The following is a 20,277-nucleotide window of genomic DNA, read 5'->3' on the forward strand; positions in this document are numbered from 1 at the left end:
TGATTCCATTGCAAAGTGGAAAAGCTCCCACAGGGAGACCTCTCCCACCCCTCCCTGAGCCCAGCAGCTGGACATTCATGGGATATGAGAGACGACGCTCGGACAGCGACGGTTCACACCCCACGCAATCACATCCTGAGGGCTGCTTCTAGTCCTGAATTAGCAGGGCTTCAATCTTTTCATTTTTAACCTTTTTCTCCTGCTGTGGATACGTGCTGACAGTGCTCACAAAGTGAGGAACTACAGGCTCGGCTGGCGGGAGAGGGCCAGGATACAAGCAAAGAAATGAAACAGCTGGACGCTGGTACCAGAGCAGGAAACAGAAGATCTGTTCGCTAAATTAAGAACAACCAAAGAAAAAGAGAGAGACCAAGGAAATTTATTTACTTTTTATCTATGAACAGTATGACATATAATTATAGACAAGTTTTGATACACAGGAAAACCCTTTTGTCAACCATTTTTTTTGCTAAATGAAACAGCACAATAATCTTTACACATTCATATTTTGGTTTTTTTTTTCTTTTTTCTTTTTTTTTTTTTCTTTACAATACACAGCTTTCTTGGGTTGAAGCAAACTGCAGGACATATTGAGTACTGGTATATTACAGCTACTTACATCATTTAAGAACAGCAAATGGAGAAAAATAAGTTATTTAAATATTGATTTCATATACAGAAAGTGCAACATTGTTAGTTGTTACGTAACTTGCTCGACAGTTTTGATTCCCCAGAGGGCGTCAATTAAAAGATAAAAGTATCTTGGACCAAAAGTATTATTTATTCTAAAAATAATACAGTACAACTGCGCAGCTGTGACTTGGTGAACCGACGCTATTGCTGCTCTCAGAGATGATGGCCTGTCTGGATAACGCAATGTGCTTCTGATCAGGCTCCCAGTTTGCATTCAGGGCCGGGCTCCTAAGAGAGTACAGGGCACCAGGGGAGTCACCGCCACCTTGGGCAGGAGCAGAGGGTCACTGATCGAAGCTCACGGTTACCACGGCATTTGGCAGTATTTAGGGCCTGCTGCTTCTACTGTTAAACAGCTGTTGGAGTTACAAGGGCACAATGGATAGATACACTTGACGTCGTTAGCCTGAGCAGAGCAGATTAGGATTCCGGCAGCAGGTTTCTTTCATGCTTCCCAAGAGTTAACGAGCGACCTTTTGCTTAGAGCACTGAACGGTTGCAAAAAAAATGCAAAAGGTTACGGCTCTCGCGCCGCGCCGCCTCACCTGCTCGGGGAACCCAAGGTCACCGAAACCACAGCAGGTAGGCTCAATTACTGAGAAGCTTAAGGCTTTTTTAGATTAAAATATGAACTAAAAGTGTAATTCAAGTAAGAGCACAGAGCACAGTCTTAAAAAGAAAAACCAAAGTGACTGTTAAAACTCACAAGTCTCAAACTGCTCACTCCAGTCCTGATGGGCCCGATTTGGTTTCCCTGGGCTACAGAGCCATCTAAACCTCACGGATTTACAAAGAGTGTTTGGCACGCGGGTTCTGCTTATTCCCATAATTCTCCTTCTGTTATTAAGAGAGCGGAAAGTAATTAGTACGGGAGAGCTTTATTATGTGACTTGCCTTCCCTGCAACACGAGGAAATGTGTTTCCTTTCTTATTACATATAGCCAGCTCGGACTTTTCCCTTGCTCCAATATAGCTGCTGTCTACTCACTTCCGCTCAGTTCTGGCCCCTGCCAGCAATCCCAGGAAGACTCGATACTCTTTCCACCTCCTGCTTCCCGATAGTCGCCACGTAAGCCTCAGAGAGGAACGACAGACAAATCATCATTATTCAAAATACACTTTTTTTGTTGATGTCATTACAATTTTTCTTTTTTCTTTTTTCCTTTTTTTTATGAGAAGAATACTTAACACCAGCTGTGCCGCACATCTCACACCAGAACATGCTGGTTATCCTCACACCAGGGAGAACATCACAGAGCAGATCCGGAGGAGCTTTGCTTGAGAACAATTTCATGGATTAGTTGCCCCCGCACGATGGTGTGCGGTGAACAGTGGTGAAACACGAGATGAGGAAAGTGAACCTAATGCCTATCAATTCCACCAGGAGCCAAATTAATTGTCACCTGCAGTAAAACGCATAGTTCATCTGATTTACAACATGATCCCAAAAGGATCATCTACAGTAAGGAATCAGGCAGTAACCACAGTTTTTCATTCATGGATCTGGGAGCATTTGATCAGGAAAAGTGTCATTAGCTCCGCGTGAGGCTGAATAACAGAGGCAGTGAAGTGTCCCGTCTGGTTTTACGCAGCAAGTTGATGTCAGAACTGACACTGGAAACAGCCACGCACCCTGGCCCGCACCCAGGTTTCTCTACTACCTCCCTTTATCTGCCGGAGCAAGCGTGCTCTGTCTTCCGTGGGGCGGTTGCGCTACGAGAAGCTGAAGGACACGCCACATACAGACCCCAAAGAAAAAGCTAGTTATGTGCTATTCATGATAATCTGCATTTGGTACGTGAAATGTGTACCCATATATAAAAATACAATCTGTCGTTAGCCACACACGCGACTGGAACGTTTTACATGGTTTTAGGCAGAAAAATATCATTACACGATGAAAAAATGGTTCACCACATATGCCAGAACGATGCTCTCTTCCAGTGAGAGGTAACATTAACACAGTCGTAGAGGGATATTGACTGCTGTAAAATCACAGTGTAAATCAGAAGACTCTGTAGGATTTTTTCATCCATGCAATGGAATGACTGGATCTGATGGATCATTCATCCATCTGATGAATGACTGGATCTATGGGACAAAATTTGCCTTTTCCATGCGTTTTCTCCCCACAAGTGAATTTTCATTTGCAGAAACCCACTGTTTGGAATGGATATGGCCAGGATACCAAGTCAAAGCTGCAGCATAATGATTGACAGTATAACACAGTACACAGAACGTGATTAAAATGAAAAGCAGTTACATATATACAACGCAGTATATCTTGGAACAGTTTAGTAATAACAGCAAATGCAGGCTGTAGTGAACACGTTAGCCTGACAACCGAAACCTAGCGTAACCCTGCATTTGTAAAAGCATCTCTACAACACAGAAGGTGTTATGATGCGGCATTTCATAGAAGCTACTTCAGCTGGAAATCACCCCAAGTGCAGCTTAAGGGTGACAGGTTGAAACAAGGCTTGGGAAACACGAATACGGGTAAGTGAACATTAAGTAACTGCTTAAAAGCTTATTTTAAGGCAAATAAAAAGCTGATCGCTAGAAAGCAGTTATAAAAATGACCTCAGCTCTGTACAAATAAAAAGAAGCTTCTGACTCTCCGTGGGTTAGTTGTACTGGAGTGACAGAGACGGACCATACTGAAAACTAATTCCAGTCCATTAACTTTGGCCTAGCTAAAGGCTTTGTGGCGTATTGGGACCTATACCAAGCAACAGCAAAGATGACTGGGGAGGGTTGTGTTTAGCTCTAGACTGCTAAAATCAACAAAAGGCATTTGCCAAACAGCTCCTACTGGAATCTGCACCTAGGCTTGTACCTGGTCTTTAGGACTGACTCCAGGTACCTGGGACCAAGATGTACAGAAGACCCCCAAGCTAAAGGAGCTCGTCGTGGGAACACGGCCTAGCACTATTACTTTCACAAACTCCAGGAAATCGTGCAAGGGTCACTTAGTTTTGTGAAGCTGTCTTGACCCTCAGGCCAACCCTGTGCACTTTATGATAGAAGAATATTTTACAGAGGAGTGAGGGGGGAGGGAAGTACCACATCTATGTTACCTGGTGGTTGCTTCTCTTCTCCTTCAGTTGCCAGAGACAGCAATAGAAACATTTCATATCCTTTGAAGAAGATATCTGCCTGTCCTTGGGAGCCACTTCCTTGATCCCTTTAGCTATGTGAAGTAATTAGAGCAATACTGGTGCAGGAAGAAGCAGTGGATTCTCAACCGGGCAATGCCATACTACAGAGCATGTTAAATTGCCTCTGGATCAAGAGGTTTGAAGAGTCTTGCTGCTGCCAGGAGCTTGCTTATGTGCCTTTCCTCTGTGATGCCAGCTTCTTGAAGGCAAGTTTGTGACAGAGAAGGCACTTTGCTCAGTGTGTTGAATCCTGCTTCTGTGAGCAGGCTGGAATACATAGGTAGACCAATGGAAATCAGCCAGTCAGATACAGAGGTGATAAGTCCTGGGGATACAGGTTTTCGGCAAATTTCAGTGAGCCCTCCACTTGGAATCTGAACAGTAAAGGAAAAAAAAAAATGAGAAGAATACTTAATCGTAACTGCTTGTTTTACAGCAAGTCGCCTTTTGTCTTTCCTTCCAAAGTGGTAGAATTTCATAGCAGATGTTTCAACTTCTCTCACATCACATCCATCAGTATGAGTTGAAAAGCTAAGATCACTTGGCACAGAGGCAACAGCAGCAACTTTGGCAATGCAGATGCAGTGGGCAGTATCCAGCTGCTTGGGCGACCATCACGTGCCATTCTGAATCGGTTCGAGATCAGTAAAAGATACTCAGTGAGACGACTTTCCAGAGTGATCCATTTAATTTCCCACTAAGGCAAGAGAACACCAATTTTGCCTACTACCTCCTCAGACAGACCAAGTTCTCTTACAAGGAAGCTTTCGACAGTTTCCCCCTCCCGCTTTTGCTAAGGAGGAGCGGACAACAGTTTAATTTAAGAAATGAAAAAGCAGGGTAGAACCTTTCAGATTTCAAGAGAGAAGTGTTTAATGCGTGCCCCCCTCAGTGAGCAAGGCTCTGCCACCACTGCTTGCAGTCTGTGCAGACTTTGAAGACTACTATTCAGCCAAGAGAGCGGGCTATCCGTTCTCCTTTCCACTACTAACTGTCCTCCTTTGGGACAGGGGGAGGTACTGCCCGCTCCTGTAGTACCCCTACCTCCGATGTATCTGCTGGGTGAACACAGGAAATATTTTTCCACCCGGACTTTGCAGGTATGTCCCTTTACCAGCAGTCAGTCCTTTTTAAAAGTCTGCTTGTAAATAAGAAAACAGGGTTTATGGAAATACTCACTGCCATGCGATGCTGCTTCCTCAGCTGCTTTACCCGGATTTGGTCCATGTTTGTGGCAACATCCTTTTCCGGCTGGTCCAAGTCTTCGGAGTACCTCTGTACCAAAGCCTCAGGAAAGTTCCCAGCCAGACAGAAAGGAGAGAGGATAGGTCAAAGCAGTGCATCGATACAGACCAATCAGTGCAAACTTAAAGTGCAGGATGGGAGCAAGAAGGAACCTCTTTCCTTGAGATTCCATGAAAACTGAATTAAGCAATCCCTAAAGGAAGGAGCAGACCTTAGGATGCCTTCCTTCCCAAAAAGATATCCTAATCACTACACTATCAGTTCAGATTTTCTTGGCAGCATACAATCTAAAATCATGACTTCCTTTTTCAGCCTTTACTTCTCCACATTAGCAGAGAAAGGGACATTTCCATGCCCAGCATCACCAAGGTACTAGTGACCTGAAAAGATGGAGGTTCAGAGTAAGTCTGGGATTTCTCAGGCCCTCCACAGCACAAGAGTTACTTTAGGTGTAAGGCCTGATGGTAAAGACATAGTTATAGAATGTCTAATGTCCCACTGATTTATGGTTTATCTAGGCTGGTTACTCAGAAAAATACAACAGAGACAATAAGTCAAAGACCATCCCTTGGAGTGCCAGTGCAACAAAAGCGCTGAAGCAACATCCCCCACTTACCTTGTCAGAGTATGGTTCTTCAGTGAGATCAATGTCTTCAGACTGCAGCTTGTTCTCTATTACCATTTCCAGATCCATTCCCCTGCTACAAGAGACTTTCCTCGCTGAAGTGGGACCTAGCTTTATCACATGCTGCTGAACACTAGCAGTCTCTGGGAGCTCCGACAGCCAGGGTGGCAGTGGGCTAGGAGGGGTACTGGGCTCCTGTTCAGAAGATGTCCTATGGACAGGTACTCCGTGACAATCAGTGGAAGTGGACGAGCTGGTCTTTTTTACTGGCAAACACGGTGCTTCTAGACTCGAGTGGTTCCCACCTGTTGCCATGGGAGGATGATATAATCCATTAGAAAGGCGCTCTCGGCATTTTTTGGCAGGGACAGGTGGTGGCTGAGAAGGATTTTTTGGTTGCATTCTTGCCTCATTTGTGCCTTTTTGCTCAGCTTCCAGACCTCCCTTCAGGACTGGAGCGTAATCAGCCTGCGCAAGGTCATGAAAGCCTTTACTCTGTATTTCTAGAGGCATCCTTGTTGCAAAATGTGTTGCTAAGGCAGGCTGAGCTTCACAGTTTGTCAGAGGGAACGGAGCAGGCTTTCCACCTGCAGTCTCCATTACAGAGCAGTCCGATTCCTTACCTCTTCCCTTCTGAGAACTAGCAGCTCCTTTACCCTGCTTAGCCTTCAAGTCATCTGCCATGTAGCTGCCTCCACGAGACTGAGGCAGCAGGGCAGAGCCAGTCGCCTTTTTTGCTATATCCAGTGAATCCTGAGGAAAAGAACCTACTTCCTTGCTAGTGTCCTGTAGGTTAGTATTGGATTCTCCCTGGAGATCATCCAGCGAGTGTGATCTCGGCCATGTATCCACATCCTGGGGGCCATCCAGAGTTTCATAGCTCCGACAGACGGCAACTGGTAAACTTCTACGGTTCTTCTTCAGACCTGTAACAGCTGGAGGTTTGGCAGAGCTCTGGAGAGCACGGTGCGCACAACTCAACCGGCTTTCCTTTTCCCCTTGCTGCAGGGTTTCTATTGACTTGGCCAGTGGAAGCGTAGGATAATTTGATAGCTGGTTTCTGCTGAAGTCCTTAAAGCTATGCTCACTTGCTGATTTTGAGGGCAGAAGACAGGTCCTTCGACTTTTACCTAGAAGCAAACAAATCACAATCCACCATTAAAAAAAAAAAATAATCTGCAGTGTAAACAACGTATAGTTTCTAAATTCCTTTGAAAAAAAGTAATAACCCTCTTTTTGTTAACTCTAAATGTGCGAGAACTCAACACCATTTTAAGCATACGCATTTGTGAGCTTCAGCTTCATTAATGAAGAACTGGTAAATGTGACAACATAAGGAAAGCACATTTAAAATACTTAATATCCTTCCTACTCCCCAACTTCCTGAGATTTGAGGTTCAGCTCATGCAAACCTTTTTCGGTGTAGAATATTCTACAGGTAGAACTGATACCCTATACACACATGAACTGGTTTGACCCCACACAGAAATAACTCAAAAGACCTATCATTCGTTCCTACTTCTCTAATTTGTTTAAGATATTGATGATTATGTCCACCTTCTAATGATGTTTACTAGATTACTCAGGAAAGATCTTTTAAAAAAAAAAAAAGATACTGCGGATTCTTTTTAATTGCAAAGTGCACTGGTGGTGTTATTTCATCTTTTAAATGAGCAGCACACTATTTGCAACGGCAAACCAGAGAGCAAAGAAGTGTTGGAAGACTGGTTTTGCACCAGTCCCTTTATAAAGTCACTTACAGGGACAGCAGGGTTTTATGGAAAAAGCTCTTATGAGATGGAGAAGAGTTGCAAAAGGGAGTTTCAAGTGTGACTAATCTTAGCGTTCCTCTCACGCCATAGTGTTTAATCCAAGTGGAAGGTCTTAGAGATGTGGTGTTTTATTATAACCACTTAAGACAAGATGACATGAATCCATATGAACCACATGCTCTTTGTAAGCTTTGTTTTACATTTTGATGATATGCGCCATTGATTTTAAACAGTGAAGCCCATCAAATCTGCTTGACAGAAAAATTCTGATCAAAGGGACAGAGCTCATTAGAGTGTTCATTAGTATGAAATACAAGGTCATTTCTCAACTGCTGCACAGATTTTTAAAAAATTTTCTTTTTAACAAGACAGAAGTAAATTTGTCTCAAAGCAGACGACCTCTCAGAATGGCAGCACATCCTGAACAATTATGGTTTTCAGGGTGACAGGAGTACTTTCTCTGAAGTACAGCAAGCTTTCTAAATTCAGGATAAATATATAAAGCTTGAAACTTCTTTTTCCAACAGGAAAAAAAACCCCAAACCAACAGATTTGGTTATATGGTACCAATAGTCTGTAATAATAGGCTGCCAATTAAAGGGCCAGTTACTTTTAGAGAGCTCTGAAGTTTTGCTAACTTCACTGGAACTAAATGAATCTGGTGTACTCTGAAGCAATAGAGGCTCTCTTCTCATACAGCCTGCCTTCAGAGCTTTACCCAGAAAGATGCTCAATGCTTGGCTTTTGAATAAGATACCTGCTCCCTCTGAATATGAACAGAAGAGCCTCTTCAATCTAAAAGAGAAATAGCTTGCTTTCTCTTTTACTCTTGCCTCTTTCTCTGCTCACAGAGTTAAAAAAACCCCAAAGTATCCAGAAAACTAGCAGAGAAAAGGAAGGTTACATTTAAAAAGAAATAAGGAAAACATTCCTCTCAAAAAATGTTGGTTGTGTTCACCGCTACAGCAGCAAGGAGATTCTGTCTGGAACCAAGGTGTGCCTACAAGGATGAATGCAAGCATACAGGAACTCCTGCCTCAGAAGCTGTACGCTTCACAGTTCAACTCAAACTAAATATTGCCATTCCCACCAAATGCTAATGAAGACACATCACACATTAAGTTGGCTTCCTTGCTACTACCTCAAGTTCAGGTAGCTTAAAGAAGTAGGAGGAAGACTTCTCTGCTTGCACCTTTCCATGGAGCTAGGCCACCACCTTCTGAAAATAACTTAGAACCACATTAAATCGATGTGTAAGCAGCGTTACATCCATTTTCAGTGCCCTTGCGCACAGATATCAATACACAATGAGTACGGCAAGCAGCGCTCTCTTTTCATTACTCATATTTGCCACTGCATCTCTGACTTGGGCTGTAATTCCCCATATTGTCCAGGGTTTGCTGCCACAGCTCGCGTAACAAAATCCATCTACCTTCTTTTCAATCTGAAATGTTGGTCAGGGGTTATACTGGTTTTAGGACAGCACACTCAGGAACCTCAACACTGAAAGCACAGTTGCTACTGCTGTGCAAGAGAAGCTCTTACTGAGGCCGTGAGGGTACCTAGTGAACAACATGGCATTTCTTTAGAAATGGGGTATGTCTGTGTAAAGCCAGTAGCCTGGGAATAGAAAAAAGAAGAAATGGGAAATAGGAAAATGAAGAAGAAAAAAAAGAACAAGAAAAGAAAGAAAAAAATTTGGGGAAAGTAAAATCAAATCTTTAATTCATTCAAGCTCTATTTTGCATAAAAGTACCAATGTGGAGAGAGTGGGAGGAAGTTAAAAACATTTTGTCTTCTAAACATATAACCAAATGTGCCATCTTTAAGTTGTTCCAAAACGGTTTGGAAAAAGTGCTGGGTTCAGTGCTCCTTTTTGTACAAAGGATGGGGGTTCAGAACGTAATTTCTTTTACACAGATTTAAGTCAAGAGCTATAGCAGGAGGGCAGCTGTGATTTCTCTTTTTCTAGCTATTCTTTCCCTTCTCCTGACTGCGAGGTGTCACTTCATTATGCTCCTGAGACTTGAAGAAAGGAAGGTTTCATCTCCTGAACACAGACTTTTAAATGTTTTTGTTTCCATGAAGTGGAGAGCTACAGAAATAATGTCCACAAATGTTACATTCCCTCCCTATCTCAGAAAAAAACGCACGACCCCCTTCCCCAGACCCTACAAGGGTTAAAGTGTCGAGCTAGTGAGGTTTAAAACACATTTTTAACGTTAGCATTTTTTTATACCAATTCCTTCTTATGATTCCCTGGTACACTTAAGCAGACTAATGGCTTTCGTAGTGCTGGCAACCACAGCAGCATCTCTGATTTACGTGTGTGCAGACACAGGTGTCTGGATGAAAAGTAAGGTAAGAAAGGTGGTCCTTACACAAAACTAACGGGATGTTTACATTGCTTCCAGGTTCAGTTCAAGCTACAGGCATAGTTCAACTCCTTTTTTTATGTTACGGTGCAGTTTTTGTTAGACAGCACTGTCTACCTCTCATGATACTCCCTGTCATTCGAATACAGAGAAGGAACTTCTCCTGCCATCATCTTCCCCAGAAGAGAGGAGATTATCTTCAGGAATATTTCCAGAGGTACTGGAGCTACAGCAACAAAATTTCAGTGTTTCTCTTAGTACTTTTTTTCCATATGGAAGACTGCCCTCAGAAATATAGTACTCAGACCCAGACAGAATGCATTCAGTGGCCTGTCCAAACCCCAGATTTTATTAACTACATTTTGGTGTTGCTTTCCGTGGCTGTATTTTGGGTGCATTTCAAACAGCTCAGCGGACACACCAAGGACGACGACTCAAGAGACAATCCGAGCCTCAGGGCTTTATAAAGTGATGACAAACTAGCAGAAACACACACTGCTAGGAGAAATGGCAATGTGGCCACCTGTTGTGTTGCTTCCTTTTGTGACTTAAGGTGTCGGATGTCCCCTTGGCACTATGGAAATCTGGGCCTCAGTTGCTGAAGAAATCCAGAGAACACCCTTATCCCACCTGATAAAAGCCATGGCTTGTCTGCCTCTTCAGCTCTGCGCACTGCGTGTGCAATTCTGATCTCTTCATAACTCCCCCCCTCCTTAAAAAAAGTTATACTGCACAACAAACAACGGTTCAAAGAAGCCAGGCATGATCAGGGACATGAAAGACCTGTAAGGAATCATTAACAGGCCTATAAAAAAGATGACTTTGGGGGAAGTAAGGTCTACACTGTTGGGTATGAAGGTCGTAAGCAAGACCAGGGATATTCATAAAGAGAAACAGTTTCGGGAAAATGGATGAATGCCAGGAAAAAGTACCCAATATTTGAAGTCCGTAAGTCCTTAAATGATTCATTCCCCAAGAGTTCCCTGGGAAGCACCACATAGGCTTGCTCTGTTCCTATACTGTTCTCTAGCTATCTGCTTTTGGCGTGTCCTATGAGAACTAGGATTTCCAATACGGTTTCCAAATGCGTCTCAGACGGACGACATCCGCACGGAAAACACGGCCAGTAATGGCACCCTTGCCAGAAGCCTGAAGGAGAGCTTGCTCTCTCCGCCTTGTTTCAATCCGAGGACCGGACTACATGGACTAACGGTCTCACCATGGGTGGTTGCTTTCTGCTTATGTTCTCCCTGTCTAACGCTGAATGGGTCACAAACTGTATGTTCCCTGCTCTCTGTACATCAGAATAAAATCACGCTAATGCTGTGATTACCTGTGTTGTGGATACCTATGAGAACAGCCAAACATTTTTGCAGTGGGACCCTGAGAAGTACCTGAAGAGATACATCTGTACCACTGCCACAGTACCATTTTCAATTAAGAGCAGCTCTAAAATCTTGAGCTGATGCCAAAAGGTCCAGTATCAGCCCAGAACAGGACACTATAGTAGTCATCAAAATATTATGTATAACAATTCTCCAGGAAATCTGATGACCAATTCCGTCTCAGAAAGCAATTCCCCTTTGTGAAGTGCACCTTATTACTGCTGATCTGCATACTATGATGCTTACACTAGACAAATGTTTATCCTTACTTTAACAGATGAGAATCCAATGTATTTTGAACACATCATGCATATCAACAACTACAGTCCATGAACTTTGCAAAGAAGGTGGAGCACATTTCGGATTAACCAGCCTTGACAAAATCTCTGAATGAATCACGTTACGAAATGTGCTTTTCATAATGGTTTTCAAAACAAGCACTAAATGCATTTGCGAGCAAAAATAATGCAGAAATGCAGCAAGCCCTACGCGAAAACCAATATAAAAATCATCAGTGGGATTTCACGTTCTGCAAAACTCAGATAGGAGTATCAGTTTAAATGTAACAGTAAGTATCTAAGCAGACAGGCAATGAGAATTGCTTTCTAAAGATTTTATTATATTGTTAAAATAAGGAAAATGTGCAGGCAGTAATTTAACTTCAGTGCTACAGCCACCATTATGATGGCGCTTAGAGATAAAAAGGAGAGAAAATTGTCACATATGCCATATATTTAGCTATTATTACATTCCAGCATGCCTACTGTATGGGAATCATATTCAAGAAAAAAATTCTCTCTGCTTTCAGGCATTTAGTGTATTGCTGATTTCAGGCATTCCACTTCAAAGCAATTGCAATTTTCTTCAATAAATGGTTATTTCCAAGTGGCAGACTGACAGAAAATGTACATGCTAAGAGAAAGATATTTTGCTCATATTGTAAATTCTTAAAATCGTCATTACAAGGGGTGTACAGTACCTCTACCTATTCTGTTCTTGGTTTCCTGTTTATACTGGATGTTAGCCATGAAACTGAGGCCAAGCCATGGTTCAAATGCTTGGAACGATAATGCCAAACAAACCAATTTCATCTATTTTAATATTTCATCCCTAATGACAAGTTTGCACCATCCATCCCCCAAGTAAAGCACGCTCAGTCAGCACAACCACCTGATTTCTTCAGAACAGAGAGAGTAATCTCTGTTATCATCTGTCTCGGTAACTTTTTAGTGCATCACCTTTAACTGATGTAAGACAAAGTAATGGGAATTGGTATCATAAACATTTTTGTCATAGTTTATTTCCTTGCCAACTTCTCAATTTAACTTGTTAGTGTTCATACATGGAAAAGTCCTAAATCTCTGCAGTTGGCTTCCGACCAGAGAAGAACGACACACGCAATCTAAGCAAACACAAAATATGGCCTATGTCAGAGCATATTTTTTCTAAAGAGTTTTTGTATGGGTTGAGAAAAAACCCTCCCTCCTCCTCTCAGTGGAGTTCAGCGACTTCCCCATTGCAGGCGGTCCTTTAGACGTGGGCTGTCGCAGTGGAAGCAGTGCAAGCCCCATGAGGCAGGGTTGTGTGAGGATATGATAGGGAGTGGAGAAGGCAGGGAATGGCAGTGGGAGTGCCTGTTGCCTTAGGGTCACCAAAGAAAGATGACTTGTGAAATGTGATCTGTTTCCTACCAATGCAAATAAATAAATTAGAAGCAGTAGCAATGAAAACCAATGGCTCCAGCCAAGAGGGACAGAGGCAGTCATTGCAAAGGAGAAGGTCAAGTATGAGGTAGCTTGTGTAGCTAGGAACAGGAGTAGAAAGCACATGGAATTATCTACTGAAAAAAGGCTGCAGGGATTATAAGGCTCACTGCTGTCCCCATTACCATTCTCCAGGTTTTCACTGCTTTCGTAGCAGCCAGAATCCCGAGGAGAGCATCCAGTTAGGCCCTGGCCTTCAACGAGAAGTTTCTCCTGCGATCCTGACTGGTCGCTGTTACCTAGAAAATGCAAGAATACAGTGAAAAACAGGAAAACAGAAAACCCAGCTGAACTTCTCAACCTCCCATTTCCAACACCATTATTAATTGTATCAGATCACTGTTTTAGAAAGAGTGAGCATTAGGAACAGCCATCACAAATGTGGGAAACATTCATCCCATTTGGTAAAGGACTGAGCAACAGCCCCAGCATGAGTGTGAGGGAGCAGGGTGGTACACAATGAAAGCAGAATGGACCATGTGTGCACCTCAGCTGCCTCAGGGGCTAAGTCCTGCAACTTACAGCCACAGAAATTTATTTAAAATGATGGTGTCAAAGTTCTTTCTATGACTTCAAGAAACCCAAACATCTAAAACAAAAGCAAAGAGCTCTGAAAAGAACCAAATCAAGCAAAAAAAGAAAAAAATCCTAACCCTGACCTACTTTCCCAAAGGGACCAAGAGGAAGGACCAGGAGAGGCTCCGGCAAACTTAGATAATGTCTCCTAATGAAGGGGGGAGGGACAAGGGAGAGACTAGTGGTAAAAATTCCTTCCTTCCTTGGTCTGTGCAAAGAGCCAACACTCGAGTGTGGTCCATCCAGGCTGGATTCCAGGAATTTACCCAGAATGTTTGGTCAGAAATCTTATTTTGTAAAAGAAACTAAATCTGGAGCTGGGGATACAGAAAACCAAATTCCTGATGCAAGGATGCAGTTTATGCTGTGTCTTCCCTGCAATAAAATGTCAGAAATGGCCATTCCAACTCCTATTCTCAGCACATGAAAGGTAATTATGGGGTGGAACTAAGTGCCGCTGCCCCTCCCAGGTTCCAACTGCCTGGTCCCCACTTCTCTTTCCCCTCATCACTCTGACTTGAAGCTGCAATTTATACTTTCCAACCACCACATCACATAGTTCTTCAAGTTTTTAAACTGAAAATGCAGTGATCTTAGAAAAACTATTACTTCAGGGAAGTGAGCATTCTAAATAGGTCTGCAAATAATGAAGCTCATTAGCTGATGAAAAGCTACTCTGATACAAGTGAAAAGAATCTCATTTTGTAACTGTAGTTTTACTGGGGGGTAGAGCAGGGTGGAGAAAATGTGGATGCCACTTTGGGAAATGAAATGAACAAGAAACCTCAGGCCACACAGCACTGCCTAGAGATACTAACCACACATCTCTCTGTAACAGAATTAGGCACTGCCCACTTAGTAAGCAGATGTTTAAATTGTTGCTATGGCAGTTTAAGCTAAAACATCGGATTTTGCACAGAAGCAGCTGAGAAAGCCCCCGCACAGTCCATTCCACTGGTTCTGCTCAGTGGGATAATTAAACTTCTGCTGATACTTGGGGAGGAAGGGGAAATTCAGTACTGTCTTAGATTCCTGCAACGACATATTGAGCACATCTAAATTCCCGTCTCAAGCTACACTTGCTTTTCAAATGGCTCTAACTCTAGCAGGACGACTGCGTGGATGGTACAGCCTGGCCTCCTCCTGTGCAGCAAAGGCGCCATCCAGTTTGACTGCCGTGGCTTACTCTGCTTCCCCTCATCTTCGCAACCACTTGCCTGAGGGCATCTGTACAATGGGCAGAACTGCACAGCTGCACCTCAGACAGTCACTCTCTAACTTGACTGATGTATTTTCTCCCTTTGAAATTCACTGTGTTGTCCTGTGCACAACCTGCAGCTACCTGTACAACCCTGCAACACACAGTGCGAGAATCATATGCACGTGCAGGTAAAATAGGAGAAAACTGAATTTGCATTACCCTTCTCCACAGACCTCTGGGCTTTCTGATCTTTTTCTTGCCCTTGATAACCTCAATCTCTTCCTTTTAGTCTAGAGGTTTCTTATTTCTTACACTCCATGCCTCAGTTTCTTATTCCAAGCAGGTTATCTCAGGATTTATACCCAAACATCATTAGTCTAATGGGTATGTGTTGTACACTTGACATTAATAAACTGGGTAGCAGGGCTTACATAAACTAAAGAATTCTGGCAGACCAAATGCAAGTCTTAAGTCACTCCTGAGAAATCTACATGTTGTTACACAGGATTACCCTGGAAATAACTAGATTAGGAAAACATAAAATATCAAAATCCTGGAACCAGTTTTCTGCATAAAGGGATTCACAAGGTTCTTGGCAGAGCTCTAGTAAAACTGAAAACCTCAAACATCCCACGTACTATCATACTCCTGTAGAAGTTCCACTGCTGTGAGGAGAACAGCTCTGTGTTCAGGATCTCGGATGTTCAGTTCATCCAAATCTTCTTCTTCTAAAAGCTTAAAGGTATCCAGATCTTCATAACCATTAAACAGAAAAGTGGGCATGTGCTCCTGTATAAAAGGAAAACAAACAAAAAAAAAAAGACAACATTTTTATTTAACCTATTTTGTCAATAAAGATACTAGAAGAGATTTTCACAACCAGCACAAGAAAAGCAGTAGTTTAGCAAATGCAAACCACTGTATAACAGCAAAGTTATAGGATTATAGCTTGTATAAACACTGCTCAGAGTTCAGGGAGGTAGCTGTGCCAGAACCAGAATCTGCACATTTTTTTGTATTTGGAATGCACTGTATTCAGCGGCCTGGGCAGCACGCTACCCAGACGCACAGCATGCAGCATGGCACAGCTCTGTACGAAGGGAGAAGTACAAAGGGTGAATGACAGCCACACCGGTTTATCCCTAGCTCTTCTGAACAGGAACGTGGAAAAAAACTCCTCTTTAAAGACAGGGTAACTTGTTATTTTACACTTTTTGCTTGCTTCTGAAGTCAGTTAGCTAGTAGCCATACTATGCAACAATTCATGGTCTCCGAGTGCATACAACTTGCAGCCAGCAGCAGTTCATCAAGCCTGACGGGCAGTTCCGCCTGGCGTAGGCTATTTTCACTCTGCAGCTAAGACCCGATTCTGCTAAGTGGTGTCATGATCCTTAGGATTATGAATCTAGCGTGCAGCTTCCAAACCCAACAACTCCAAAGGTGCATCCCCCTTCCCACACACACAACTGAAGGGTAAAGAGAAAGACAGAATTTGGACCTTTAAGTTGATGCGATCCAAGAGATCCTCAACTGACTTGGGCTGGGGTGGTCTGCTTTTCCGGCGTCTCCGGGTGGGCCGCTTTGGCTTCTCTTCCTCTTCATTTAACACATCCACGTAGATGAACTTGAAAGTGCCAACTTTGTTGTTCAACAGGCCCATCCAAGTGCCCATGGGAGGTTTGCTGATTATATCAATGATGTCGCCTTTCTGCAGCCCAAAGGAGCGAGAAAGCCATTTAGGCGTGTTTTCTGGTGGATTCTCAAGCAAACGCAACCGCTTTCTCTCAGACTTCCATGTACACAGAATGGACAACACTCCAGTTTTCCAAAGCTTAACCACAGCTCTTGCAAAAAGGTATGATTACACTTGTTTTACGAATGGAAGACAAGGCAAATACATGCCATGTCTAAGACCACAGAGCAAGTCAACAAAAGAGCCTAGAATGGATGCCAACCGTCCAGATTCAAACACCTGCTTACACCCCAGTAGCGCACCCCGGCTGTTTTCGTACGGGTATCTCCGAGCTGCACACCTACCCCAACAAAGTGGTGCAAGTAAGAACATGCCCAGCGTATACGGGCACAACCTCACATCAGGTTTCCTCAGGAAAGGAGGCGCATGCAGAAGTAACTGTGCAGCGCTGCTGCTGCCTGGCCTAACGTGCTCCTGACCATAACGAAGAGATGGACATGCAACTGGTTTTGTATCCTTAAAGAGATCGTCTGCCACATATCTGCTTTAATAGGGATTAGCTGGCCTCTGGATTTTAAGGAATGAATGTAAGGAGTCAGACAGTTTGAACTGAATACAGCACAATTAAAATAATAAAACCTATATTAATAAAAAATAAAGGGGGTGTGTGTGTAACAACTCACAGTCAGCAAAGTAATTCAATATTAGCTCAAAGCAAGTTATATTAACTGAAATGCCTTTAAGAGTCGCTACGCGTAGGCACATCCACATTTCTTCCAAGGATTTTGAAAATTTTTCCACTGGCGAATTCATTCATTGTGGCAGACAAAGTATTTTTCCAATCTTTTAAACAAAATCCTTGCAAAATGGAAATGAATGTGTGGCACGTTTTTATTTTTCCAGAAACTAAAGACGCAAGTGCCTTTCCCTAGGTATGGAGAAATACTAATACTTATGCTCTGTAACATTTTGCTATAATTCAAGGAAATCTTAAATGCATCAGAATAAGACAGGTTAAAGGACTTCAGAAAACACATGTAAACTCATTAAAAGACTAAGAATTGTACAGTTCTTGCAAAGAGCTCTTAACAAAGAATTCTGCCAAAGCAAATGTTTGACCCCTTAAAACCAGATATAGCTGGTACCTTGAGCTTCAGAGAGTCTGTATCATAAGGACTTGGAGTAAAATCAGTGTGAACCCTGGCTCTTCCACAAAAAGGTCCTCTGTAAGGAGGCTCCTCATCATCACCGTCTTCTGATTTCACACTCTCCCTGTTGCTGGTTGAGGAATCTGTTGTGCTCACCGTCTGACCACCTGTATGACAGACATAGTGTCAGTCCACAAAAAAGAAGGTTCAGAAACAGAGGCAAATCAGAAAATGGGTCATCCTCCTATAAACCACTGTAATCAAAGTTAAGCTGCTATTTCTTATATACACATGTGATAGGAGAGTTAATTTACTTTGCACTCTTGTTTTCCCAAATTCAGGTCTTCAGTACTTAACTGAGAAGTGTCTCATCTACAGTACACCACAGGAGATGCTATCTTTCTGGGAAGTTTGGCCCACAAAAAAGCAGAGTGGTGTGAGGAAAACAAGCTCTGAATACTGCATGAGGGTTCCAGAATCCACAAATTTGTTTTTATAGCAACACTTTGTATTGATATTATAAAAAAACCCAAACACAAAAAGTGCATGTATGATTTTCAGAACGCACTTACAGTTACTTAAAAATGAAGATTTCTCTTCAATTTTTTTTTCCCCAATATGTTCTTGGTTTCCAGTGGTCAGTAACCCATAGTGAAGAAGGTTCATGCCATCTGTGTCCCACTTAAGCTCTGTTTTGTGTAGAGACATCTTAACCAGAAAGGCTTTAAATAATACTCCTCCAACTAGTTAATGAAAGAACCTCAAGGTCTCTCTGAAGGTGGTATGAGAAGCCCATCAGGAGTGCCCAGGAGAAGTCTAGTGTAAAGATGAGCCTGTTTACTACTGGCCAAGGATTGTAATTCTCACTCCAATAATTTATATTATGATGGCAGGACTCGGCAGACCCAGACAGAAAGCAGGATTTCACTTTTTCAGGGCTCTGTATAAACGCAAAGCACAAAAGATTGTCTCTGCACCAAAGAGATTACTGTTCTTTGCAAACCCTTAATGACTAACCCATCAGCCTTTCTACTTATTAACCACTGCTTCTGCTTTGACTTTCTCTGATTCTGCTTACTGCAGAGATCTCTGCTCCCCGAAGCCACAGAAATGGAGCAACACAATTACAACCAAACTTACTCATTGAGCTCTGACCGCTTAAGGAGCTCCTCAGGCTCTCTACCGAGCCCCCGGCTTTCAGCTTGGGTTTGTCCAGGGAGTCAGTGTCTGGCGGCGGTGACTGCGGAGAACCTGGCATGACCCCAGGGCTGGACTCCTGAAAGGGATTGATTCAGTTTAGTAAATGAACAAAGGCACTGACAGGAGCTGCTTGATCATCTCCAAGGAAAAAGATTCTGTTTTCCTGCTCTTCACCAGACAGGATGAAACCTTCTAAGTTTATCTACTGATTTTCTGTTAACTCAGCTGTGGCAGAAACCCCACTTTATTAGGCACAATAATGGGGACAGGAACAAACTGTCCAATCTGGAAAAGCTAGTACTGGAAGTAGAAACATTACACAAAACTCCCAATTCAAAGGTTTTAACGATGCATGATATTTTTGCCAGAATTACTTGTAAAACAGCTAAGGCCAAATTCAGCTTTTCATATGAAGATGAATACAAACAAATCAGACAACGTAAGCACACGTTGTACAGGTTTTTTGGCTGCAGTGAACTGTTGATACCTTTTTTTATTTACCTTGAAAGAAAAAAAAAAAAAGGAATCAACCAGAAAATGAAGCCTAGGCATAATAAAAATACTCTTAAACGTAAATGCATAAATATAAAAAGATGTTGCCACCTGTGCAACAAGTGAGGCAATGTCTCTTTTTATTCAGTCAAGCATTACAGGAAAACTAAAAAACTCTTTCTTTCCTACACTGAAATTCTGTCAGTCTCTGTGAAGTAGTTAAAGCAAAGCAGCAATGCTTGTGGCCAGAATAGCTTTTGCTTGGTTTTTTTTTAGTCACGACACCAGAAAGGTACAAATATTCTAACACGACTGTGCCACAAAGTTTGGAAACAGAAGAACTGTAGTTTGCATACAAGAAGGGCTTTTGTGGAGACATCTGGTTGTAAAACTTGTAGAGGAAAGCGGTTATTTGCATGCTGCAGAATCATCAGGGGGAAAAAAAACAAAAGGCATCCCAGCATATGACTTCAGAGGTCAGCTCAGCCCTAGAGAGAGCGGAGCATTGCTAACGCACTCCGAGCCGGTACCTCAGAGCATCCCTTTCTTAGACAGACTTTGCAGAGGGGCACCATAAGGCCCGCCAGACACCAAAGTGTCTTCTTATGGACAGCAAATCACGTTAGCCCTTAAAACGTTCTGACTGGAAGCGTCGATGAAACAACCGTAACCGCAGCACCGCTCCCGGCCCTGAGTAAGCACGGCTCATAGTCCTACAGGACAGGGATTCCAATGCCGCTGAGCTCTGCATAAACCCGGGCCCCGTTCTGCCCCCCACGCTGCCTCCAGACTTCGCCGTTTGGGGCCGTCAGTCTGACGCTGAGGAATGTCTCCTTTGCCAGGCCCTGAGGCCCCGCACGAGTACGAGCAGGCGGCGTGGCGGGGCATGGCCCCCTCCCCCCAGCGCCCCGCGGCTGGAAGGGTCCGGGGCGGAGCAGCCACCAGGGG

General features: G+C 43.1%; 1 protein-coding gene across 1 annotated transcript; it reads right to left on the reverse strand.

Annotated features, from left to right (window-relative positions):
- Positions 1-3,967: 3,967 nt before the first annotated feature.
- SASH1 (SAM and SH3 domain containing 1) lies at positions 3,968-20,217 on the reverse strand. The gene is made up of 9 exons (XM_010157284.1): positions 20,047-20,217; positions 18,778-18,913; positions 17,635-17,804; positions 16,295-16,504; positions 15,435-15,585; positions 13,145-13,258; positions 5,701-6,854; positions 5,034-5,153; positions 3,968-4,228 (listed from the first exon to the last, which is right to left on the reverse strand). The coding sequence occupies exons 1-9, from the start codon at positions 20,215-20,217 to the stop codon at positions 3,968-3,970; spliced, it is 2,487 nt and encodes an 828-aa protein (XP_010155586.1).
- Between the last annotated feature and the right edge of the window lie 60 nt (positions 20,218-20,277).

This window comes from Eurypyga helias, unplaced genomic scaffold (assembly GCF_000690775.1).
Source record: "Eurypyga helias isolate BGI_N326 unplaced genomic scaffold, ASM69077v1 scaffold42338, whole genome shotgun sequence".
Taxonomy (NCBI): Eukaryota; Metazoa; Chordata; class Aves; order Eurypygiformes; family Eurypygidae; genus Eurypyga; species Eurypyga helias.